Here is a 27,468-nt window from a genome sequence, read left to right as displayed (position 1 = left end):
AACTCCTACAATTCTCGGAAGGCACGTGCGAATGAACCCAAAACGGCGAGCAACTAAATTGCGTTGAACCGGAAGAAGAAGAAGACGCCACTGGATTGCTGCATGGTGTTCGAGGAAAGAACCCTTCCCGCACCTTCCTTCCTCCTCCGCCCACTCGATTAGCTGGGAGGAAGCCCTTTGCCGGATCTGCAGATCTCAGATCTTAGATCTTCGGATCACTGGCCAGCTACTCGTTAGAGCGATTTCGTTCCCTACCCCAAACAAAATTTTCTACGACTTTAGTGGGGTAGGGTTTTTGGAAAGATCCTTAGTCCTTGCCTGTTTTACAACGGATCGCTGCGGCGTAAGAGATGCCGGTCGCAGCATCTGCTATATACTTCCTCAATCTTCGAGGAGATGTCCTTATCAATCGCCTATACCGTGACGATGTTGGGTAAGTGCTATTACCCCTTGTTCTTTTATGATTTAGAATGCCATGGATGTGGTTAGGTATTTTATTCCGCCGAGTTGACGTATTTGAGACTATTAACAGCCCGATGTGCGGAATAATAGGTTTTGCTGATTTTGCATGTTGTGTCGATGAATGCGTGGAAGGCAGAGCTGCCGGGTTGCTTTTTTTTCTTTGTTAGTTTGATAAATTTGAAATCAAGTTGGATTAATCTTATCTGGCATGCTGCTTTATCAATTACGAAATACTATTGTCCTGCTATGTTTGGATTGCTGGTAGTACTGGATATGTTAGATGCGAAGGCACTTTTTTTTTAGAACCCAATTGCCTTCTGTGGGGCTTTTTTGAAAAATGATAATTGCATTTGCGGACGAGATTGCACCAATCATCCATGACAAGAAGCTAATTTTAGTGCTCTTTTTCATTCAGTGGACTTCATCTCTGGGATATGGTTCGGTTTTTATAGTTCATCAAATCTGTTTTCATAAAACATGTGCAATGCTGATTCTATTTTTCATGAGAGAGTTTATCCTTGGAGAAGTGTCAAGTGGAAACTCTAGTGGAGTTGAACTGGAAAAGAAAATTATAACAATACTGCTTGATTTTCTTGATTGACATGGATAGAATAGTAAAATACATATGGTTTTATGGACATATTTACATAATTAGCCATCAATAGTCTTTATTTATTTGCAAATCCCGCGAGAAAGGTTTCTTCAGTTGTTTTATTTGTACTTTTATTTTTATTTTTATGCATGCAATTTGTAACAATATGTGCTTCATATAGGGGCAACATGGTGGATGCATTCCGAATGCATATAATGCAGACAAAAGAACTCGGTATATGTCCTGTTCGGCAAATTGGAGGTTGCTCTTTCTTTTACATGAGAATCAGCAATGTTTACATTGTGATTGTTGTCAGCAGCAACGCTAATGTTGCTTGTGCTTTCAAATTTGTTGTTGAGGTATTTTTTACATCCCTTTTTTCTGTTTTCAAATGCACCTGTGTTACTTTAGTTCCTCCGTAGTTGCAATAGTTATGTTGTACTGTATTGTCCATGTGCATGACAATTTCCTACCGTGTAAACCTTTTAAATTATAAATTTTGGAGTAAAAGATAGCCTTTAGTGCTGTTATTTTTGTATAATCTCAGAGCTTTTGTTTGATTTATGAGTTTTATCTTATAATAGTTTTTGATTATAAGAAAGCTTAAAAAATTCAAAATATAGATGCAGGTTGTTATTTATGAAGTAAAATTTTCAATCGTGATTTTTTTACATTTGAGTCCCCTCTGCATAGTTCTAGGTCCTTTTATCGTAGTAACTAGAGTTTGTAGACACTACAATTATAAAGGATGTGTTGCATTTTTGTTGACATCAATTCTGGAATGACGTAGAAGGCTTAATACAAATGATACCTCTTGAAGAAAAAAATTTTTATTGGAGGAGATTTAAATGAACATGTTGGTAGAGTGGTAGAAGATTTTAGAAATATTCACGGTGACTATGGTTTTGAAGTGATTAATGAAGAAGGAAGAGCTATATTAGATTTTATTTTAGCGTATGCTTTTGTTATTGCTAATACTTTATTCAAGAAAAGAGATGAACATATTATTACTTATAAGAATGGATCTAATAAAACACAAATTGATTGTTTTCTTACGAGAAAAAGAGATCGTCGAGAATGTAAATATTGTAAGGTCATTCCAAGTGAGGATTTAAGTACTCAACATCGATTATTAGTTTTAGATTTTAAGATGAAAAGTTGTAAAATAAAGAATACTAGGAATTATCGTCGTAGAATTAGATGGGGGTTTTCAAAAGACACAAATAAAGTTATTTTTATGAGAAAATTCAAGATTTCAAAAATTGGGATGTTCATGAAGAATTCTATATGGGATAAAATAACAAAAATTGTTAAACAAGTGACAAAAGTTGCACTTGGAGAATCAAAAGAAAAAAGTTTCTATAAATAAAAATAGTTGGTGGTGGAATAATAATGTGCAAGAAAAGGTAAAATATAAGCAAATATGTTATAAAAATTGGTTTAAATGTAAAAGCTTAGAGAACTGAGAAAAATATCATACGACCCGTAGGGAGTCTAAGAGAACAATCTGTGACGCTAAAAATTTTGCTTTTAGTGATATTTATAATAGATTAGTACTAAAGAGGACAATATATATATATATATATATATATATATATATAAACTAACCAAATAAAGAGAAAAGAAAAGGAAAGATTTAACTCAAGTTAAGTGTATTAAAAAGGAAAATAAAAAAGTGCTTTTCTTAGAAAAAGGTATTCAATTAGGTGAGTGAGTTATTTTGATAAACTTTTTAATGAAATTTTGGAAAATATAATCGACTTTAGTGATCTTAATATCGTTAATAATAATAAAATGTTTAATTTTTACCATCGCATTAGCAAAAAAATAAAAAGTTGAGGAGGCTTTAAAGGCAAATATGTTATAAAAATTGGTTTGAATGTAAAAGCTTAGAGAACTGAGAAAAATATCATACGACCCGTAGGGAGTCTAAGAGAACAATCTGTGACGCTAAAAATTTTGCTTTTAGTGATATTTATAATAGATTAGTACTAAAGAGGACAATGACATTAAAAATTTTGCTTTTAATGATCTTTATAATAGATTAGATACTAAGGAGGGAGAAAAATATAAATATAAACTAACCAAATAAAGAGAAAAGAAAAGGAAAGATTTAACTCAAGTAAAGTGTATTAAAGAGGAAAATCAAAAAGTGCTTTTCTTAGAAAAAGGTATTCAATTAGGTGAGTGAGTTATTTTGATAAATTTTTTAATGAAATTTTGGAAAATATAATCGACTTTAGTGATCTTAATATCGTTAATAATAATAAAATGTTTAATTTTTACTGTCGCATTAGTAAAAAAGACGTTGAGGAGGCTTTAAAGAAAACCAAGGGCGGAAGGTTTGTCGGACCTGATGAAATTTCATTTGAAGTGTGGAAATATTTAGGAGATTTGGGAGTTTCTTGGCTTACTAATCTCTTTAATATTATTTTAAAAACTGAAAAGATGGTCGAGGAGTGGAGGAAGAATATTTTGGTCCCATTTTCAAGAATAAAGGGATGCACAAGTGTGTGCCAATTATAGAGGGATTAAGTTGATGTGTCATACTTTAAAATTATGGGAGAGGGTAATTGAACATAGGTCAAGGCGTATTACAAAGATTTCTCATAATCAATTTGGATTTATGCGGGCAAGTCTATTATGAAAGCTATACATTTATTGAGAGGTTTGATGGAGAAGTTCAGAGATAATAAGGATGATCTACATATGATTTCTATTGGTTTATAAAAAACTTACAATAAGGTTCCAAGAGATATCTTTTGGAGAGTACTTGAGAAGAAATGTGTTGATATGACTTATATTCAAGTCATTAAAGATATGTATACAAGAACTGCTACATGTGTTCGAACAAAAGGAGGATTGACCAAATATTTTCCTATTTTGGTTGGTTTACATCAGGGATCAACTTTAATCCCATATCTTTTTGCTTTAGTTACTTTAGTTATGGAGCTTTAGTTATGGATGGTTTTACTGGACACTTACAGGAGGATGTACCTTGATGTATGCTTTTTGATGATGATATTCTTCTTGTTGATAGGACGAGAGAAAAAGCTCAGGAAAAACTTGAATTATGAAAGCCTACCTTGGAGTCTAAAGGCCTTCGTTTGAGTAGAACTACGGCTGAATACATGGAATGTAATTTTAGTAGTAGAACCTCTAGTGACAAAACTATAACTATGGGTGATCAAATTATTAAAAGGTGTGAACACTTTAGATATCCTGGGACTATTGCTCAAAGTGATGGTGATATTGATGGGGATGTTATTAGTAGAATTCAAGTTGGTGTTGAAGTGGAGGAATGCTTCGGGCCGATTGTGTGGTAGAAAAGTACCGCTTAGACTGAAAGGAAAATTTTATAAGATGGTGGTGAGACCTGCAATACTCTATGATGCTGAGTGTTGGTCTTTAAAAGAGAAGCATAAAACTAACTTAAGTGTTGCCTAGATGAGAATGATTAGGTGGATGAGTGGCTTTACACTTAAAGAGACAAAATGTAAAATGAATATATCCGTGATAGGGTCGGTGTAGCTCCAGTGATGGACAAAATTAGAGAGAGTCGTCTTAGATGGTTTGGTCGCATTAAACGCAGACCATCTGATGATCCGATTAAAAGAGTAGATGTTTTACATTTGACTTATGTTAAGAAAGACAAAGGTAGACCTAGGATGACTTGGGCATATTGTATAAAAAATGATCTTAAATTAGATGAAAATATAACACTAAATAGGACACAATGGAGAAAAGCATTCATGTTAGCCGACCCCACTTTGTGGGATAAAGGTTTTGTTGTTGTTGTTGTTACATTTCTTTTGACCAGCTCAACTAATTAATTTTAGTCAAAAGTACTCTCCCTTCAAATATTGTGAATAACCTCAAGTCATGCCTCTGAATTTATTTGCCGGTGCCTACTGCAGTAACTGTTGATTTTATGGATTAAATTTGGTTGAGAGGAAAGCCTTTCTAAATTTTTATTTGGTTTCTTCATGTACTATTTTTTTTGTTCAGGCTGTTGCACTGTTCAAATCTTATTTTGGTGGGGCTTTTGATGAAGACGCTATAAGGAACAACTTTGTTTTGATATATGAGCTTCTCGATGGTGTGCAAAATGTTCTCAACCTTATATCTTCTTTTCCTTGTATATTCATATCCGTTATTGTTAAAATAGCTGTTTAGCAGTCCTTTCTGTTAATCTTCTGACTTGTCTATAGTTCTTTCAAATATAATTTGTCAGATATGATCTTTAGACCTTTGGCCAATCATAATCATCAGGTTTATTCCAAGTATTTGGTTTGTACTGTATGAATTGTAAATATGTCATACCCTTTATTTACATGGATGTAGTTTTGCCCTTTGAATTTCTTCTTGAAAACCTCACACTTGATTTTTAAATGAATAAAATTATATAACTTGCACTTCCACCTTATGAAATTTTGATAATACAAGTATGTTTATTAGAATGTCTGCTAGTGTTGCTTTCCATATATTTATGTGAAACTTATTTAGACAAGTTTCTAAATTGATTTGACTACATATGCAGTGGTTATATTGACAATAACAGAGGAAGTTATGACACTCTAGCTTAAATTATTTATCACTGTACTTGTTGCATTGCTTATCTATGGAGCAAACTAAGCTCTTCCTACTTTTGGAAACCAGCTAAGAAATAATTGTTTGTCATTGCTTGCTTCTTCAAAGTTTTGTTGTCTAGAATAGCTATGAATGGTGTTTTTGTGAACCATTCTTCTTTTTCAATCGGGAATACTTAAGCAATCGTAAATATATTTTGGCCCTCCTTAATGACTGGAAAGGTGATATTTAATATACTGAGGAATTCCTTTGTATAATGCCAATTTTTGAATTTTAAAATTTCTCCTCACTTCTGCTTAGACACCATGAACCTTTGTCGTGTTTTCTTTTTTTCAGTAGCCTTTCAGAATATTGTGATTCTTTTAAAAGTTTCATCTTTCATGTGGTAGTCTTTTCTGAAATGTAGAGGTTTGTAGTGTAGATATTCTTCCTGTATTTTTTCTACAGTTTGTGTTTTTTATGGAATCTATGAATCTGTAAAGGATCCTTACATGATGTATCATGTCTGGGTTTTGCAGAACCTAGACAAGTAATTTTATTAACCTCAACCTAGGAAATATTCTTTCCTTAGTTTCAGCTTTACATCTCAAATAAACTATTTTTACTTTACAAAGGCATAAAGATAAGATGACTTAGGTGAACTGTTTAAGATCTGACTTTCAAATGTTGGTGAAAATTGTCAAATGTTGAATTGTTGTAAAACCAATTTCATGTCTAAAAGATTTTTTGATTGTTTGTTCAACTATATCATCTATAATATCCATCTATTTTGTAGGCATTAGCATGAAAATTTATACTGTTTAATTTTTAATTGCTATGCAATTTACTGGTTCCACTATTTTTTCCTCAGTCACATCAAAAAATAATTTTCCAAATATTCCAGTGGCCTTACTTTTTCCTCAAGTTTTTTTTTTTTCATATCTAGAGATGAATTTACATGTTTGATCAAACTTGCCTGAAAATTTTTTACTCACCTATTTGATGCTTGCGACTACTAGAGTTTCCCACGTTAAAGAACTTTCAAAGAATTTTCAAGATCAAAAAGGTAAATAGCATAGGATGAGAATGTTATAGCTTGTCTGAACATTTTGAGCATTGGTGCTATTTTGATTAGTCTCATACTAGGTATTTTAGTAACTTATTCTCTATGAACAAATTTTAAACATTTTTTTCACGCCCTTGGTAACTGTTACATTTTGGAGATGGAGAATTATCAACATGCAGCTGTTTTTTTTTTTTCGAAATAGGGATGTATCAGGTGTATTAAGGAAAAAATAAAGGTGTACATCAAGACATTGTTGGTTGGATTATCTTTAGTTCCTTTCAATTGCTTGATCTATTATTCTTAAAAGCCCTTCTCCTCTATTTACGTTGTCATCCTCATTTGATCCCTTGCCATGTAATATGCAGAGATAATGGACTTTGGCTATCCTCAAAATCTTTCTCCTGAAATTTTGAAGCTCTATATCACTCAGGAAGGAGTTCGTTCACCGTTCTCATCAAAGGTCAGGCTCTATTTTATCTTGTAGGATGTCAATCTTCAAACTTATTTCAACTCTTTAATGTATGCGAGCAAACTAATTGTTTCTAAACTCTTTAGTTTACTCACTCAATGTTGTCGTTGTAATTTATGATATTATTCCATAGGCATCTGTCATATCCATTATGCTGGGGGGTTAAGCTTTGCCATTTCAATGATTTTCCTTTTGCCATCTTATTTAATAGTTTTTGAAATGTAATAATTAGAACGTTTAATAATTCATTCTTCTGCTATTAATAGCCCTCAGACAAGCCAGTTCCAAATGCAACTTTACAAGTTACGGGTGCTGTCGGTTGGAGGCGTGAGGGTCTTGTGTATAAGAAAAATGAGGTGATTATTATTATTTTTTTTATAATTCTTAACTTTCATCTTATGCTCTTTTCCTCTAATTAAAATTTTCAACTTTTATCTTATGGACTACATGAACTATTGCTGATGTATTTACACCATTTCTTTTCCAGGTTTTCTTGGATATTGTGGAAAGTGTCAACCTCCTTATGTCTTCCAAAGGTATATATGCCATTTTGTTGTTGGTAGCTAAAAAAAAAACAAACTATACACACTATCCAATTCCTTTGTATTTAGATATCTAAATCTATACTTTACTTTTTACATTTAAACCACCAAATCTTTCATAAACCATCAAAATTACCAACATTTTAACTTTTAAAAATTGAAATACACCCTTTCATATATAGGTAAGGTGGTATGTAAAAATTGAAATTAAGGTGGTATGTAAAAATTCATATACACCCTTTCATATATAGGTAAGGTGGTATGTAAAAATTGAAATTAAGGTGTGAGATGTAAATACATAATAATTGAATGGTATATATGTAAATCTTTCAAGTTTTAATTGAAACTTAAATTCTCGTCATTGGTTTAGGTAGTGTACTTCGTTGCGATGTGACTGGGAAGATTCTTATGAAATGCTTCCTCTCGGGTATGCCTGATTTGAAACTAGGCTTAAATGACAAAATTGGTCTGGAAAAGGAATCACAGATTAAATCCAGGCCAATGAAAAGGTAGACATGCAATATATTTCTGAATTGTTCATTTTCGATTTTTTTTTTCAATTTATTTGAATTATGTGACCTTTCAGAGGTTAAGAAAAACCAATATCTTTTTCTTTCTTTGAATATCATTTCTCCGTTCATAATGCTTCCTCGAGCAACTTACTATGTACGTACCACCTTATACAATTTTTTTTTTTGATAATAAATAATAGATCGACTGCAAATTCTCGAGTTCCCAAGGCTTTTTTTTATTATAGAAGACTATCTGATCTTTTTTTTCCCTTGAGAATCCATGTTAAATAAGAATTGGGTGTTAACATCATTACCTTTATAAAAAATAAAATGTGGTTGTTAATATCTTACATTTTGAAGGCATGACATTTCTGAGATTTCATGGTGCCCAGCTTAAAAATAGTGAGCTTTATTTTGGAATTTGTGCATTTGGTGGCTTAGTAACAAATAAGTGAATAAATGATCAATTCAGGTGTTTTCATCTTCCTTCCATATAGGGTCATAAATATTAGATCATATACTTGAAAATTTTCTTAATGTATGGTGCTTTTATTTTGGCTTAACTTTTGATTCATATTTTATCTTATAACAAGCGTTTCAAGCTTTGATTTATATTTTGGGGCATTTACATATGTGGCACACAATTCTTATGTATTTACATATCTCACACCTAAATTTTCATATTTACACACATAGCACTTAAATCATTTTTATCACATAAAAAATAACACTATATGCACATTTTAATTGTCAAATACATCTTATCATGTATGGGATTAAAATACCTAAATGTTATGTAAATATGGAAGTTTAGGTGTGAGATATGTATGTTGAACTTCAGAATAATGCGGAATAATATTATTGATATGAAACAAGGGTATAAACCTTAAATGAATCCTAGAATAGGAAAGACAATAAAAAAAATAACAAAAAATGAAAGATATAACACCTATATCTTCAATTAATCAATTCATATTAATTACTTCGAGATAAATGAAACAACATAAAGCATAAAATAGGAAAGAAAATTATTCCAATCCAAGGAAATAAATTTAATTCTCATAATTTATAATAGGAATAAATTATTTTCTAATATAACTTCTAACACTCCCCTTCAAGCTGAAACATGGTTGAAAACCATGTTTTAGATTTGAAACTATCAAAGAATGGGCGAGGAAGATTCTTTATGAGGTAGAATTTGAAGTTTTCATCCCGTACTTCGTAATAAACCCCAAGTTGACTGTGTTTCTCTGACTGCAGCTTCTGCAGTGTTTATAGGTAGACAGAAGACTTCTATAAGTATTGTTGCAGAGAAGTTGTAGGGAAGTACACAACCAATGGGAAAAGCTGTAGGCTATGAGCCTGCAGAAAACAAAGGAAAAGCTCCAGAGATATACCTTGCTGCAGTAGAACGCTCCGAAGAGGGTCTGCTGTAGGAAGAATTCTGGTGGAGGCCAGTTTTAGGAAGAATTTAGGTGGAGGCTTGCTGCAGGAAAAACTTTGGAGGGTCTGCTACAGTACGGAGGAGGGTCTGCTACAGGATAGATTCCAGAGGAGGGCTTGATGCAGGAGAAAGTTCTGGAGGGCTTGATGCAGGAAAAGGCTCCAGAGGATAGACTGTTACAGGAATAATTCCGGTGGAGGATTCATTGCAGGAAAAGCTCCGGAGGAGGGCTTGATACAAGAAAAATCTCCGAAGGAGAGTCTGTTGCAGGAGAAGTTTCGGAAGAGGGCCTGATGCAGGAAAGATTTTGGAGGAGGGTCTGATACAGTAAAAAACTCCATAGGAGGACATGATGCAGGAAAGACTTTGGAGGAGGATCTGTTGCGAGGAGGGCTTGCACCAGGATGCTTACAGCTGGAGGGAGAGTTCCAGTGGCAAAGGGTAAAATAGAAGACCTGCATAGGGTTTGTCGGTAACAGGGAAGAAACCGACATAGAATGGCATGTTGGCCGACTGTTGGGATTCCATTCAATGATACATCTAGTTTCGCCTCTATAATAACCTTCCTCAGAGTCATTTTGAAAGCAAATCAAAGATGAACTCCTTTTTAACAAGCTTCCTGTCGTTTCCACAATCCTTGCACGTGCAATGGAGGACAATACAAAGGTTGCTGCTGGAATTTATGGCCTGCAGGAAGATGCTGGTAAAGTTTGCAGGGAAGTTTTTCAGTCGACAGAGATGATTTCCGGCAGTTAAGGACCTGCAGGGAGAGATCCGACTGTCGTGGGAGGAGGTCTAACTTGCAGGAGTAGGCCCGACGCTCGGTAGGTATGCAGGGAAGGGATTCAATTGCTTAAAATCTGCAGCAAAAAAATCTTCAGAGGTAGTTCCAACGGCGGAAAAGACTGAAGGAGGGAGTGCCGGTGGTGGGAAAGGTTGTAGATAGGTGCCCTCACAGTCCTGGAAGGAGATCGAGAGGGAGGTCCAACGACTGGAAAATTCTGTTGGAAGTATCAACAGGTGAAACATGCAGGGAAAAACAGAGACAAGAGAACCAATAGGGAAAAGAGGTCCTCCTTTCTTTATTTTCGTCAGAAAGAGGAACTAAATCAAGCTGGCAGACCGAGATTTTTGCTGTAGAATGAAAGTCACCCCAGAGGAGGTCGGGATATCCACTAGAGAGAGTAACTCCTGCTTGAGAGTTAGGATTTCCCCTGGATATGAAAACTCTTGCTATCTGGAGGCTGACAATGTCGCAACTCCTGGCTCGATAGATCGAGAAGGGAGAGAATCGTTCGGGATCGCAGCAAAAAAGTAGGCACATAGATCTGATTTGACGGCGAGGGCCTGCAAACAACCTAGAGGGAGTGAAATTGTCCCTCCCTATTGGGAGGATGGCAGGAAGGGAGTCTGACGGGTCTGGAGGGATGCCATGGAGGGAGTTTGGTGGCTCTGGAGGGAGGACTGGTGGCTAGGATAGGGAATTTAGTTCTGATACTATGTTGATTTTTAGAATTCAACGGAATTATTTTATTAATATGAAATGAGGGTATAAATAACCGTTAATCAATCCTAGATAGTGAAGACAATAAAAAAGAAATGAAAGGAAATGAAAGATATAACACCCATATCTCTAACTATTCAATTCATATTAATTACTTGGAGATAAAAGAAGCAACATAAAGCATAAAATAGGAAATGAAATAACTCTAATCCAAGGAAATAAATTTAATCATCATAATTTTTAAGAGGAATAAATTATTTTCTAATATAACTTCTAACAATGCAAATACATAAAAATTGTGTGCTATATATGTTAATTTCTCTTCTATTTTTTATCATTAGAAATTGCTCTGAGGTTCTAACATCTTTTTGGATCATGTAAAGGACAAACGATATATTGTTGCACGTGCATCATGTTTGTTTCGAATATTATATTTTTTGTGATGTGGCCGATATATATGAGTGTGATCAATAAAGGTTAGCATTGGATTGGCCAGGTTGAATTTATGTTGGATGACTTTGAACCTTATAGAAGCCTGGCCAGACTCGCTTACCAAACTTGTTTTTTGCCTTTAGAATCATGCTTTACTCCGGTCCAGTCAACTCAATTTAAATGCAAATGGATTTTTTTTCCTGGTTAAATTGAGATACATGATGCTTCTTCTGCTTTTTTAAGTGAACCCTAAAATGTAATATGGGTTATGCTGGGTTTGATCAATTCTTCACTTTGGGTCTAATTTGTTACATCAACCCCTCTTTTAATTTGAATTTGCTAGTGATCCTATGTATAGGGATCTATCAGCTATTATGAATTTAATGGATTTGATTGTTAATTACATTTTATTTTATTGGTTTCATGAGCTCGTGCCTTTCTTTGAACTTGAAAAATTAGCAATATATGTGATACTTGATGTTGAATTGCAACAATGGTTATGTCAGTCGCAATTTTGAGGCAATATTCTTCTTCATATTTATTTTCACTCTTTGTTTAACTATTAACTATCCATTAGTCTAGTTTCTATTCCATCAATTTTATTTTCTTTCTAGAAATATTATTTGCGGATTGTTCTTTGTTGAAAAAAACATGAATTTGTGCCGAAACACTCACTAGTTTTTATTGGAAGTGCTGCTCAAGCTTGCGATCATGATTCATAAAATAAGTGTAATGTATAATATTATTAACAATCAACATTGAGTTCATAAAATTTTTTATTGGCTTTGACGATATTTACAAACAATATTAAATACTCATTAAAATAAATAAAAAAAATAGAATGATGGAGAAAATATTTCAAAAATACATGGCATAATTATTCAAACAAAGATTGAGCATAGGATATGCAATTTTAATTAGTTTTTCATCGACAATTTTCAAACAATTTATTAGAAGATAAAGTGATACTTAGGTCTGGTAGGCTTTGAGTGTTATCTTGGATCTTTTGTATATAGTATGCCACTACCCGACCTAGGGCTTATAATTAGCCAAGACTGGTATGGATGGTCGAATGGTGGAAATTAAAATTATATATTCATTTTTTTATAACTAACATTTAACAAATGGAAGATCCACTAAAGAAAGTAAATTAAAGCAATATAGTTAAATTTACCTCTTTTTTGGTTGTCTGCGTCTTCTATAAATATTTTTTCTTCTATTATTTATTTTTTAATCAAATAATTTAAACATCAAATAATAGTTTAAAACAACAATAAACTAAACAAAGTTGGTGAATACTCATACTTATAAATTATAGTTACGTAGCAAAAAGAGAACGATATGCATGCAGGTCGAAGATATTATAAATCAGTATAAAAACAATTGACAATTTACTTTTTCACATATGATTGTCATGATAGCTCACAATATTCAATATGTTTTACTATATCAGTAACATGTCTATATCATTTTATATTTGTACAGACGTTACATGAGCACCGCCTAAAAAATATATCGGTTAAGATACTTCAATATTACTATATATTTTCATTTATGTGCACGGTTGTCTTAACATTCCTCGCTAGTTCCATAAATCGATGAACTTTATCATAGTCAAGCATGCACATGCAAACATACAATGAATATAACTATTTTATAAAGAATTTCATTATTATTTAAACAATACTGAAAATACATCATTCTTACAATTTGAGCAAAAATTAAATAGAATCATAAATCATGAATTTGCAGTGATTTTAATATAACTAGTGACAGTAACAATAAATATATTTGTTCTCAAAGAAACAAAAATATTGCCATAACATAACAATATGAGTACTCACCTCAATATCATTTGATTTGTGTTTAGTTTCCCAATTTTTTATTCTAATTTCACTTTCATTGATTTGATACCTATAAAAATATTCACAATAGCTAATTAAATGATTTAGTGGTTATTTTATACTTATCTCAATGCTCAATTATTTGATTTAATTTATAACTAATCCATTCAAATTCTAAAATCCATTTATTAATATGCTCAAACCCAATTTCAATTCATAGGAGCTCTTTGTCGTGGCTTTCCTGACATTGTTTGCTTCACTCCAAAACCCACATGACACCTTCTCGTTGGCTCCACTATAGTGTTTCGACCCGCTCGTTTCTTCTCCCTGGCTTTAATCCTTAGCAATTGAACTCTCAGTTGGCTAAATTTGATAACTTCATGCGAGAACACTTCTTTCTCTTGACCTACCCGCTTTCTTCTTCCTCCTCATGAACTTTCCTCGACACTAAATTTCACTAAAGATTTTGATCCTAAGCATGAGCATACCAACGTTAGTATGCTCATGCTTAGGATCAAAATCTTTATCACCTTCATTTATGGCCTAGACCGCAAAAATTGTCACGCTAGTCTTCTGTCTTCTTCTTCATTAGATTCCACACACCAGGAATCATATGCTTTCTCCTCCTCACACCGTAACTCGTCAACGTGGTCCTTCAAACCCAAGCCCGATCATCTACTCGATTTGGTTTCCTAGATGATGATGATCCTCTAGCTGCAAGCACATGAGGTCCATCTTCTTCCCATCATCAGTATCACATGCGTTGGGACAACCCCGACCTACAACCACCTCGTCTCCTCTCTCGAGCCGTTCAAATATCATGCACACAAGTACTCCTTTGATCCTTCAATTGCCTGTTCCGATCTCCTTTCGCTTCTTCTTAAAAGGTCCTTCTCCTACTCGATACGACTTCTCTGGATCGATGTGACTCCTATGCTTGATATGGCTCTTTGGATCTGCAATGATTTAATATTATAAGAGAGAAAAAATCAAGCATTGTAGAGTAGCTGGTCATGGATTAGGATATAATTACTAGAGTTAAGTTTAGCTGCTTAAATGAAGATGCTCTTTCGGATTATTATGCGATAAAATGATATATAGACGCTTGCTTATAAATTGTATAAAATATCGATGATATATGAATTTTAGTATTGGTGATAAAAATGTCATGAATCTAACTAGGATATTAGGAGGATGTTTATCAGTTAACAAATGTTTAATTAGTTGGACTAATTAGCTTAAGCTAGTTTGTATTTTATAAATACCTTACTGAGGAGTAAGGGTGTAAACGAATCGAACACGAACGAACAAAGCTCGTGTTCAATTTGTTTGAAATTAAGTGTTTTTGAAATATGCTCGTGTTCAAAATTATTCGTGAAGTTACTGTCGTGTTCGGTTCGATTTGTTCAAAATTAGTTCGATTTTGTTTGAAATGATTTCAGGTAATTCGTTCAGGTGTTATTGGAGGTGTTATTAAGGTTATATTGAAGGGTTACCACAGTTCCACGACAAGTGTTGTTATTGGTGGTGTTATTTGTGTTGTATTGTGATGTTACCGAAGTACCGCGATAAATGTTGTTATTGGCAGTTTTATTTGGGTTATATTGCGGTGTTACCGTGGTTTTGTGACATGTGGTGTTATTGGAAGTGCTATTATGGTATTATTGCATGTTATTGGCTTGTTCGAGGTGAAACAATCAATGTTATTGGCACACGAAATTGAAAAAAAAATCGATGTTATTATGCGCGATTTGAGCGACAGCAGCTGTTATCACGCACAGTCGTGAAGGCGGTGTTATTCCTGGTGTATTGTTGTAGTAACGTTGTATTATTGGCGGGATTTTGCAGTGGAACCGTGGTGCGACCGGTGTATAAACGAGCTGAACACGAGCGAGCCTAGGCTCATTTCGTGTTCGTCTTGTTTATATTTCAAACATAAAAACGGTAGTCGTGTTTGACCCGTTTGCTTAACGAGCCGAACATGAGCTGTTCACGAACAAAGAGCCGTTTTGACAACACTAATCACGTAGCCATAAGATTTTAAGGGTTAGGACATGATTTAAAAATTATTATTTATATTAAAACATCATTTGTATTTAATTTAATAATTTTTATTCTATTTTTTTAATTAATATTTTAATTGATTATAAATTTTTGTAGTCTTGTAGTCAATTAATTTATTTTTAAAACACTACTTATCAATATATATATCGATGAGTTGGGTTAATGTTAACTGTGATGGTAGTTGGGATCCCACGGCGGCAGGTGCAGGTGGGGTTTTTCGGGACCACCTCGGTAGGTGCCTTATTTACTTTGCTTCTCCAATTGTGGCTTCCACTGCTTTGGAAGTCGAATTCTGGGGTTTGTTTTTATCTATTCAGGTGGCCGTCTCTTGTAACTTCTCTCAATTGTTGGTGGAGACGGATTCACTTATGGTATTAAAATATTTTGACTCTACTATCATACCTAAGTAGAAGAGAAGTGAGACCTGCAAAGCTCTATGGCGCTGAATGTTGGCCTTTAAAAGAGAAGCATAATAATAAGTTAAGTGTTGCTGAGATGAGAATGATTAGGTGGTTGAGTGGCTTTACACTTAGAGACAAAATGCAAAATGAATATATTCGTGATAGGGTTGGTGTAGCTCCTGTGACGGACAAAATTAGAGAAAGTCGTCTTAGATGGTTTGGTCACATTAAACGTCGACCATCTGATGATCCGATTGGGAGAGTAGATGTTTTAGATTCGACTTGTTTTAAGAAAGGCAGAGGTAGACCTAGGAAGACTTGGGCTTATTGTATTAAAAATGATCTTAATTTACTAGAACTAAATGAAAATATGACACTGTATAGGACGCAATGGAGAAAAAGGATTCATGTAGCCGACCCCACGTAGTGGGATTAAGGCTTTGTTGTTGTTGTTGTTGTTGTTGTACTATCATACCTAAGTGAAATATTTTGGGTATTTGGAATCGAATTCGTGTGATTATGGATCATCATAATTTAAATATTCGCTTGTTTCATACTTTTTGGGAAGGTAATTCCCCCGCGGATTGGTTGGTGAGGACTGCTAAACTTCAGGGTAATATTATAATTAATGCTTCACCCCCATATCAGTTAAAGAGGCTTTTAAGGGGAGATTCTATGGATTTGCCTTTCGTCAGGAGGTTTAATGGCTGAAGGTGTTTGATGTCGAATTTTTTGAATAACGTTATTTTCTTACTGGAGGTTGAAGATTCGGATGGTTGGCTGTTTTTTGGTTTTGTCTTTGGTTTTTTTTTGCCACTATTTTAATATGTTTCATACTAAGTTTAGGTGGATGAGGTATGAAATGCTTTTCTATGCCTCCTCCTTTGATTATATAAGGGTGCAGGCTATGCTTTACTGTACTAAGTATGAGGTTATATGCCTCTTTGGTGGCTCCAATCGATGCTTCTTTTATGTGAATTTTGGGTGGCTTGTTCTCATTTTTGGGTTCCTTTATATGGCTGGTTGGGTTTGGAGGCCTTGCGTTACTGTTACCTGGGGCCTAACTGGGCCGCAGATTTCTCCTTCACAGTTTAATGTTAACTCAGTCACTCCTTTTCAGTTGTTCAATAGGGGGTTGTGCCGGTTTTTAGGAGGAGCCATTGGAATTTTATTTCAGGCATCTCAGTTTGCTCTTTATATAGAGTGCCGTGTTCTTTTATCCATAGATTTATTGGGGGGAGGTTTCTATTTCACTTCGCTACCTGGGGTTGGATTTGGAAGAATTTTCTGCTTTTACCTTTCTCTGTTTTGGATAACTTGGGATGGTGTGGGCTTAGCCAGTTTCTCCAAATTTGAGACATTTCCATCTGTTACAACTGCATCTATCCTTTTATTTAATCTTGTTTATCTGGACTTATTGGTTTTGGAGCCTATAGCTTGGATTTACGGGGTGGACACTTCAGCTTCTGCTATGTTTACCGATTTCGACCTGCTCACTGCTAATTCCATCTGGTCCTTTCGTGCCAAAATTGACGTCCGTCTATTTGGCTTCTTTGTCTTCTGGTTGATTTGGCGGTATACTTTTTTGGTTTAATATAATTTTTTGGGGGTATGCGATACCTTACGGGTCTTTTACTTTTTTTGGGTGGAGTTGTACTGTGGAATTGGAGCCTCTGGGATCTTCTTGTATTTTCTTTTGGGTTTTAGTTGTGGTTCTTTTTTCCCTCCCAATTTGTATCTTTTCTTATTTTAACGCGTAGATAGCCACGAGTTGCTCTTTAATTAAAAAAAGTATCATATATATATATTGCGAACGAGTCGCTTTGACAACCCTGGGCGGGGCGTCAGTGTTATTGCGGTAGTTTTTTGGTTGTATTGTGGTGTTATTGCGGAGTTTTGTCGTAGTTTTATGGTGTTATTGTAGGGATTTGCCGTGTTTTGGTATGTGGCGTTATTGTGGCATTGAAATGATGTTATTATGGTAGTAAAATATTTTATGGTATTGATAGTAATATATTATTATTATTAATTTATTATATATTATAATTTATGGGATTTGCTTTTAAAAAAAATGATAAATTTTTAGAGTATATAATTATTTTTAAAATATCATAAATCTTTTATATATGATTTTTTTAAATTATTTATTTATTTCGAAGAATAACGATTCAAATACGAACGAACACAACACTGTTCGTGTTTGGTTCATTTAACAAAACGAACGAAAAAAAATTATTCGTGTTCGTCTCATTTGCTTATCGAATGAATCAAATAAGAACTGTTTGCAAACAACGAGCTCTTTTGACAGCCCTACCGAGGAGGTTGATGATAAAAAAAATGATGAATAGGTGTCACATTTCTATCTTCTTCCTTCCTTAATTTCTATAGTGATAGAGTAATTTGAAATGCTTTGATTTGGATCTCGAATCCTAGCTTTGGTGCTTTTATTTTTGCATCTTCCCATATTTCTTTCCATTGTCACTCTTTACATATTCCTTGTCTTCTATGTTCGAGCAATATTTTCCTCCTCAACTTCGTGTTTGAGCCACGTTCTTCATCAAATCAGTTGACCACCATCCGAGCTGGTGCTCCTATCAGGATGCCATGTTTCCCGATCTCAGTCCTTTTCCTCAGCCATTTGGCATCCAAGTACACCTTCAACCCAAACTTACATAATCATGTTTAACTTTGAGATTTTGTGGATTTTCTTTTGCCGACAATTTTATTATTCATCTAGCCAGATTCGACAACAACTTTTACCCATTAAGATCTCTCCATGTTTTTGTGACATACCTTGTGATTCCATCTCGTCCTTACTTCACTACCTAGATTCAACAAATACTGTTGCCAACTCCATCCAAATCTGGTTACCTTGTTATCTCCTTCGCTTGAGAAATCTAAATAATCGTCCATCGTCAAAAGCCTCTTAGCAGGATTCCTCCAAATTGTCCAGATCCTCAGCTACACCCATCCACATCTTTTTCTATCCAATCCACATCAATCCACGTCATCGCTGTCATCTCCCAAGAAACTTGCAATGGTTTATCACCGTTGAATCAAATCATCATCCGAGTAATGTTGTTTGTCATTGTCATGATTCAAGAAATGTGTTCCTTAGTTCTCAAAGGTACCTTCACTCTTAGCTTTTGCCTTTTGAGCCAAGCTTCACGTAATTTCATTTTTGATTCTTAAGAATTTCAAGTACAAAGATTGCTGTGGCTACTCCTCCTTCCGTCTTCGATGATTCCTTCAAAGTTAGACTTCATCTGCTTTTGCATTTTTTTGGTTGAATTAGAGACAAATTTTTTTCCGCCAAGTACATACATAATTCATGAAACTCAGTTATTTACAAACTAACACTCTTATATAAAAATTTTAAATTCTGACTTGAATATCAAAGTTCACATCAAACCCGAACCTGTTTTTTTTTTTTTTTTTTTTTTTTTTTTGCTTTTTGTCAAATTCTCGACATTTTGATCATGGCACATGCCGATAGATGAGGTTGATGGTACAAAAAATAACTTGGGGGTTAAATTTTTAAATAGATAAGTTTTGAGTTTTACACAAGTTATTCCTACTTTTTTAAATGGAGGTTGTTAATTATTCGGTTGAGTGTTTTTTTTGACAGTAGTGATAACTTGGATGAAAATGAAGTGAAGTTCAATGAAAAGGCACATTCTTCCTTTATTGTATTGAAAGACATTAACAAATCTTGAAATATTCCTTGGATTGCAAATTCAACATGAATCATGGATAAAATAGTTGAACTTTATTTTTACGGCTCTTCATTCCGTAGACAAGTCTAGAAGGATTACTTCCCATATCCTTCAAACAAATACTAGTCATTGATAGCTAAGTGGAGTATTACTTAAATGCAAAGGTTAAGGTAGATGTGTAAAAAAACTAAGACGCATAAATTAGGGGAATGGTTGGAGTTACATTGATTGAAGATTTGATAATTTAAAATAAACTTTAGATGGTTTGCACATGTAGATTGAAGGATAGAAAATGTATCCATTGATGAGCAGATAAACTTGGCTTTAGAGTATTTGGAAGGAGATGGATAATAACCTAGATGTTTCCCTTTTTTTCTTGGAAATGAAAAATTTATTTAAAAAGTCATCTCTCATTTGTGTTTATTAATAATACCCTAGTTGTTGTAAGTTTGATTTGAAATGTTTCTTAAAATAACTGCTTCAGATGTTCTGTTTAGTCGGCTATCATTGGTAGGCTCTAGGGAGGATATGGTAGGCTTACATCTTTAAATCGTACCGTATGGCAGGTTTACATTTTTAAAACATACATCAATGCTTAGGGTTTCACAATGATGCAGTAAAATATCATTTCTTATATTCTTTTATAGAGATCCTTAAGAGTCCTATTTAGCTTGTTATGTTTCTTATAATGCCGTATTTTTCTTCATCTGTTGCATGGAGGTTTTCTTTGAGGTTTTTTTCCCTTGGAAAAGAAGGCATTTTCTTTCTACGCATGTTATGGCACTGCTCATTTTGCCCTCAAGTTACAGTGCTCATGCGAAGCTAACTTAAGTTACAGCGCTTTCATTTGTTCTTTCCTATAATCTTTTGAAACACCACTTGCCTTATTTTCATTTCTGCAGGCCAGCGTTTATTAGTGTTCGATATCACTAATAATTCACTTCTTTTTTTTTTTTCATCCTTAAAATTGATTTTTACTGGTTTTGTTGATATGGTTCTGCAGTGGAAAAACTATAGAACTTGATGATGTCACATTTCATCAATGCGTGAACCTGACAAGGTTTAACTCGGAAAAGACTGTCAGTTTTGTGCCACCTGATGGAGAATTTGAACTCATGAAGTAATTAATCACTCAACCCTCACTAGAAATGTCCATATTGATTTTGCTTTACAGATAGCTCAAGTTGATGATTTGTTTTTCTTAGTTGAGGTTCTAAATTTCATTTATTATGTGCATGTTTTATAAAATTTGTTATAAGTTAGATTTTGCAAGATTTATAGCGGAAAATTTAGTTTGTACAGCATGCATGAAATGGATGGCTCGTTGGTGGAAACTAAGCAAAGAACTAACTGAACTATGAAATTCTGTAATGTTTGAACAATTTAGGCTATTGAACCTGCTTTATTGATGGAAAACCGTGCAAATATTTTTGCATTTATTTTACCTCTCTTCATGGCATTTATTTTTGCATATATTATTTTCATGTCAACATTCTTAACTGCATTGTCGTTCGTCTTTTGAGTATGAGCCTGATTTATATTCAACTAGACATTGCAATATATTCTTCTTATGAGGGTTTCATATGAGTTAAACCTCAGTAAACCTTCCTAGCTTGATAATGAGATGATCAAGGAAAAAGGGATTACTATGAATTGCTCTGCAAAATCCTAATCACGTTCTTTTACATTCAAACCTTTCATGTGCTAGTTTTTTGTCTGTTTTTCAAGTTATTTTCTCTGCAAAACAGCAATCATGTTCACTGCTAATAGCAGCCAAGCTTAAATTTCGTTAACTGTTTGATATGTAACTTTAAATTACAGAAATCTCATGGTCACCTCTTCGGGCATCGGAAACCCTAAAAGGAAGAAGGTTGCCGACAACTTTGGGCGCTCATAGGTGTAGCTGGCTGTCGGATTCTGAAGGATGGAATGATGGATATGATTGAATTGGAAGGGACTATTTGTCAAGTGAATTCAATTTAAAGCTTAGTTCTAATTTTTTGTATGGTGTCTAATTGCCTAATAAAGGTATTAGAAAACTATTTATAACTTAAATCTAACTTAAAAATAAGAAATATAGTAAACAACTACCTAAAATAAGTTAGTTGACGAGACAACTCCTATTCTAAATATTTATGGCATTTATTTGAAAATATCTCAGAGAATATTTCCTTGATCCATGATAGAAAGTGAGTTTGATGGAGTGAATTGTGAAAATTAATCTTGATTTTTTTCCTTGGAGTTGGTTGGAATCTTTTCTCTCCTCTTGTGAATCCTTATGTACAACTTAGATTTTTGGAGTTGAATTTGATTTATTCAAAACAATATTACATAGTGGCTTAAAGTCCTCGGTGACTTAAATTGTAGTGTTGGTTTTGATTTTTCCAAAACCTCCTCGAATAATGGTTAACAGTCATCCTTCAGTGGCTAGAATTGTGGAGTTTGTTTTGATGTATCCAAAACTTAAAATAAAATTTAATTTTGGTCTCCTTGTATTTTGGATAAATAACATGCCCAGAATTATTATTTTGGACTCCCATGGACATGGTCCCAATTTGTTACGATAGGTTGCCTTGTTTATTTGAATCTATAGAACCTACTGACCTTGATTTGACACGACTAGACTATTATTTTGTTTGCTCCTGTAATTTAGCCCAAAGTGAGCTGAATTAGGGCTTGATAGCCTCCCTGATCATGGATCACTTTTTTATGGTTAATTGTCTTCTAGAAATGGCCATTAATCACTGTGAAAATAAAATTTGTAGTTGAGCATTCATAAATCTAATTATCTCGAAGAATGTGTAGTCAGCTCTGGTGGTGGTTTTAAACCCATAAAATATAGGTGGACCACGAAAGTGTCCAATCCGAGTTGTAGTGCTTATCTCGATGGCTTAAGATGAATTATTTGCAGTGGTGGCCATTTTTTATGGTAAAGTTGCCTAGCTCTTCTTGAATGGCCATCCCCATAGAGGGATTGGCCTATAATAACTGATAAATGTGGCTTGGTTAGCTTATTTTGGACTTGAGATTACACAAGCCCCCCTGACAGTCTGCAATATCATTCCATCTGATGTGAATGCCCGTTGTGGCAAGTTGCCACCCTCTCAAGTGATAGCCATTACTCATGTTTCGCAATGACTCGTGTTCTTCTTTGTCTTGATCCTCTTGTGACTTATTTCCTCTTTATAAGGGTTTATTTGTTGAACCCATAAAAGTGGATTGGTAATAATTTTATTCTTTTAGCCTTGATTGGCAATTGTTTTTTATCATGCTGTTTTGCTGTAGCTGTTGTAGTTTCCAGTTGGCTTTTGAGCTTCTTCTCATCGCTTGAATATTCAACTATATTTTTCATTATCATATCACCTCTGGCCTCTTAGCTGCATGAATGTTCTTTTTTAGCACCATTTGGTTGTGTATCGGTCTCTTCTGGCCTTCTTGGGTACTGCATGCCATTTTTTTTTTCACATCTATCATTTAATCCTTCTAGGCTTTGGTATGACTTGGGTATTTTATCCTGGGGCGGTCCTATGGAAATTTTTCCAAGAGCAAGGCTATTTGTTTATATATCTTCTCATTCTTTGTTTCTTATCATAACTTAGATTCCTCATGATATGAATTTCTGTAGGCGTGATAATTATGCTTTGATACCACCTTGCTGCATAATCAACTCAACACCACGGTTTAATTGTAATATGATTACGAATTGACTCGAAATAATGTTCAGGTGTATGTGAAATCTGTTGAAGTTTTATGTAACCTATGCTAATATCTAAGGTTTCCTATAGGATCATTAATAGTAATTTTCCTAGCTTGATGATGCGATGATCAAGGAAAAATTGATTAAATCTTGTTTATTTATTTATTGTTTTTGTGCATTCAAACTTTGTTTTTATGCTTGTAATTTTCTCTCCATTTTACTTTAAAAGTGAGAAAATTTTCTATTATTAACCAAACATTTGATCAAAATAGTAAGTGACTTGATTTCTCCCTAGACTTGTAGTCAGGATCTATAAGTGTAGATTTATTGAAATATGCTCTTGTTATCTTATATGGTGCCAGAAACCCAAGAAAAGGGATGTTGGCGATGAAGCTGGTTGATTAGTTTGGAGGGTATAGATGGAGAAAAAGAGAGAGTAAATTATAAGATGGATTAATTTTCGAGTGAATTGAGTTTGTATTCAGTTTCATTTCATGATTAAGTACAAGCTTTATTTTATAGCATATAATTTTCTAATAACGAAACCTTAAAATTATATAAAAGTTAATTCTAGTTTAAAAATAGGAAAGACAAGATCAACCCTATAGGACAAGTTATCAAAATGCTTTTCACATCTGTTTGAAAGACTTAAGAGAATGTTCCATAGAATTTTCTCTCCTTAATTTGGGCAGCTTGGATAGAGGGAATGCTTAGTGGAGTGAGTTGTGGAGAGTTATTTTGATTTTCTTGAGCTCCTTTGAGCAGCCGGTTTTCTCGTGTTTGAATCTTCCATTTATGAATTGATTTGTGGAATCAGTTTTGAATTGTTCAAAACGTCCTTGATAGTGGCTAAAACCTCAAAATCCTCCTTTGGTGGTTTGAATTGTGGAGTTGGTTTCTATTTATTCAAAAACTTCTTGAACAGTCACCAAATGTCTTCCTTTGTCAGCTTGAAATGTGGAGTTGGTCTTTTACTTTACCTAAAAACATAAAATAAACTCCAAATTTTGGTTTTTTTGCTATTTTGAATAAAAAAACGTTGCTTATATTTTAAGCTTTATAAAATCTACGGACTCTGATTTACTTGGCTAATGGTTATTTTATTTATTTTTTACAAAATTGAATCCAATTTGGGCTGAAATAGAGCTTGAGAGTCTCCTAGATTTCTACCTTCATTAGTTTATTCTGATGAAAAAAAAAAGTTTATTTTTCCCAGGTATCGGATTACCGAAGGTGTGAATCTTCCATTTCGTGTGCTGCCAACAATCAAGGAATTGGGCCGGACACGATTGGAAGTAAATGTGAAGGTATCCATGCTGTACATGAGGACAAGTTCTGTTATACCTTGGTGTACAAAATTAATCCACTTCTTGTATATTTTGTAGGTTAAGAGCGTTTTTGGCGCAAAGATGTTTGCTCTTGGGGTTGTGGTCAAGGTTCCAGTTCCAAAGCAAACCGCCAAGACAAGCTTTCAAGTAACATCTGGCCGAGCAAAATACAATGCCTCTGTTGATTGTTTGGTGTGGAAGTAAGATTTCACAGTACATATATTTTTTATGCTTTCTTTATGCTTGTTGTGATGAACTTGAAGTGTTGGATAGCCTCTGAGAGATTGCGCCTAATTCATTTTAAGTTTCTCTGCTTGCTTTGTATTTGTTTATTCTAAACATTATGGTAATATTTGAACTTTCAGGATAAGAAAATTTCCAGGACAAACAGAAGCAACAATGAGTGCCGAAGTTGAGCTTATTTCTACAATGACGGAGAAAAAACCTTGGACCAGACCTCCAATCCAGATGGAATTTCAGGTTCTATTTAGTGTTTTTACATTAATTCTATTCTCCTAAATTCTCAGCTTATGACAGTGTTGTCTCTCAAATCTAGTAACTTTCTGTTTGGAATCAGTTTTGTCTTTCTTTTTTTAATTTGTATTTATATTTGGTTTATTTATGTCTTGTTTTAAAGTAAAGGTGCAGTTACATACATACCATGCAATTCTTATGTATTTAGATGTCCAACACCTAAACTTTCATATTTATATGCTTATCACTCAATTCTTTAATATCACATCAAAAATACATATTTACTTTTTAAAAGTGAAATACATATTTTTATTCTTATGGTTATGGCACCAAAGTATTATAATTGTAAATATAAAAGTTTAGGTGTTTTATGTAAATAGATAAGAATTGTGTGGCGTGTATGTACAATTTCCTAAAATAAAACATTCTTGATATGTTCAAATAAGATATTGAGTATTTTTAAAAACAGGTTGATTTATTTTAAAAAATAAAATGTAAAAACAGTCAAAATTATGTTTTTAAAAAGTGCTCTTAATTAGTATTTAAAGTTTCAACTTGGTATTCTCTTCTCACTATACTGTGAAGTTGGAAGCGGCGCATGGCGCCATTAGCACCATTCTATTGGAAACCACACTTGTATTTTATTTCCAATAAATAACTTAATTCTTAAATGATATTTCAAGTAACATTCTGTCCTTAAATTTTAGGTTCCCATGTTCACTGCATCAGGCTTGCGTGTTAGATTTCTGAAGGTATGGTTTTGAGGTACCCAAATTTATACTCTTAAAAAATATTCATAAAATTTGATCCCATTTCTGCAAATCCTGTGCAGGTTTGGGAAAAGAGTGGATACAATACCGTTGAATGGGTTCGGTACATCACAAAGGCTGGATCATATGAGATCAGATGCTAGAGTCCTTTTTATTGCATACAAGAGGAGAAGCGATTTATGAACTGATTATATTTGAGGACAATGGAGGGTGCACTGAATCACATGAGAATATTTCATTATTTGCATTTTTGGCAGCAGAACCGACCGCATATTAGCGTTAGATTAACCTGGAACTTACCGCACAGGTTCGCCGAACTTCATTTGCCTTTTTGGGTTTGTGAATTCATTTTGTTATTATAGTGATGTTTTATTGTAATATTTTTTAATTTTCTTCTTATAACGGTCTCTTATGATTAGATGATGAACAAGTTAGTTGGGACCTGATTTGTAAATGTGAAGGATTGAATGGGTTGATTTGACTTTGGAGCAATTTATTATAGCTGAGCCTCACTAAGGTTCGTGTGAAATATTTGAATATGAGCATGAGGCTATCTTTTCCTGATTAAAGTAAGTGATTGCATACTTGAATTGAGGTTGGTATGTTTGTGTTAATGTTGTACTGATAATCAAATGCATTGTATTTGTAAATTTTAATTTTTGATTGGATGTAAGGCTTTGGTGAATTCAAAATTTATGTTAGTTTAAATTTGGTGTGTTTGGAGATTGCTTGATTTGGTCAATTTTAAATATTGAGTCAACGTATGCCTCCATCGATCGCTATTATCGGTTGTCGTCGGCAACTACCGTCGACGAATCCATACAAAAATCACCCCCGCCACCGTGGACCGCTAGCCATTATCGTCCGTTGCCGATTTTATATTGATTTAATTTCTCATTTCAAACTGTATGTACAATAATAATATCTTACATTCATTTTAAACATTGTACCGTATTTTTTAAAGCAAATCAAATGCCTTTCGAAATTTGTTAAGCCCCCATATTACAAACACAATATACATATATAACCCGTTATAAATGTAATTACATTTCCTTATGCTCCTCTCTCTTTTCATAAACTTGTCTTCTATCACTCATTTTTTTGGTTCAAGATTTAAATATGAAATATTAGTTTAATTCATCACGAGTTATCAACCAAGTGAATATTCATATGACTAAAAATTATATGATTATAAAGATAATAAAAAATAGCATGCATGATTGTCAAATATTCTGAATCGAAATTGAATCATTTGATGGTTTATATATTGAGAAAATGATATTTCAAGAAGTTTCAAAATGTTCTATTACAATGTACAATGGCATATTTATATCATTTTATATATTGCATTTGTTATATAAGCACTTTTAAAATGTGACATTTAGAGTACTTCAAAATCAATTTTTTTTTTTTAATAATTTATATGCATCTTAAGTTAGTATGGGAGAATTTTACCATTCAACATACACATACTGACATTTTATATTATTTATTATATTCACATTTTCATATCATTCAATAAATTTTATAATAACAATGTACATGGTAAATAAATGTAAATGTGCTGAGTAATATACATATA

At 33.6% G+C, this 27,468-nt stretch overlaps 1 protein-coding gene across 1 annotated transcript; it reads left to right on the top strand.

Moving 5' to 3' along the window:
• Positions 1–26,309, top strand: LOC110031068 (AP-2 complex subunit mu). Its single transcript, XM_020734103.1, has 13 exons — positions 1–433; positions 1,236–1,413; positions 5,063–5,153; positions 7,055–7,149; positions 7,425–7,514; positions 7,646–7,694; positions 8,071–8,209; positions 20,621–20,737; positions 24,531–24,621; positions 24,700–24,842; positions 25,008–25,122; positions 25,824–25,868; positions 25,949–26,309. The coding sequence occupies exons 1-13, from the start codon at positions 351–353 to the stop codon at positions 26,027–26,029; spliced, it is 1,317 nt and encodes a 438-aa protein (XP_020589762.1). The 5' UTR covers positions 1–350; the 3' UTR covers positions 26,030–26,309.
• The last annotated feature ends 1,159 nt before the right edge of the window (positions 26,310–27,468 follow it).

This window comes from Phalaenopsis equestris, unplaced genomic scaffold (genome assembly GCF_001263595.1).
Source record: "Phalaenopsis equestris unplaced genomic scaffold, ASM126359v1 Scaffold000765, whole genome shotgun sequence".
NCBI lineage: Eukaryota > Viridiplantae > Streptophyta > Magnoliopsida > Asparagales > Orchidaceae > Phalaenopsis > Phalaenopsis equestris.
This window is presented reverse-complemented; position numbering and strand designations above follow the sequence as displayed.

Coding starts and splice junctions, on each gene's coding strand:
- LOC110031068 (XM_020734103.1), top strand. CDS start 351: ATGCCGGTCGCAGCATCTGCTATATACTTCCTCAATCTTCGAGGAGAT. Junction 434..1,235: donor CTATACCGTGACGATGTTGG/GTAAGTGCTATT, acceptor TGCTTCATATAG/GGGCAACATGGTGGATGCAT. Junction 20,738..24,530: donor GGAGAATTTGAACTCATGAA/GTAATTAATCAC, acceptor TATTTTTCCCAG/GTATCGGATTACCGAAGGTG.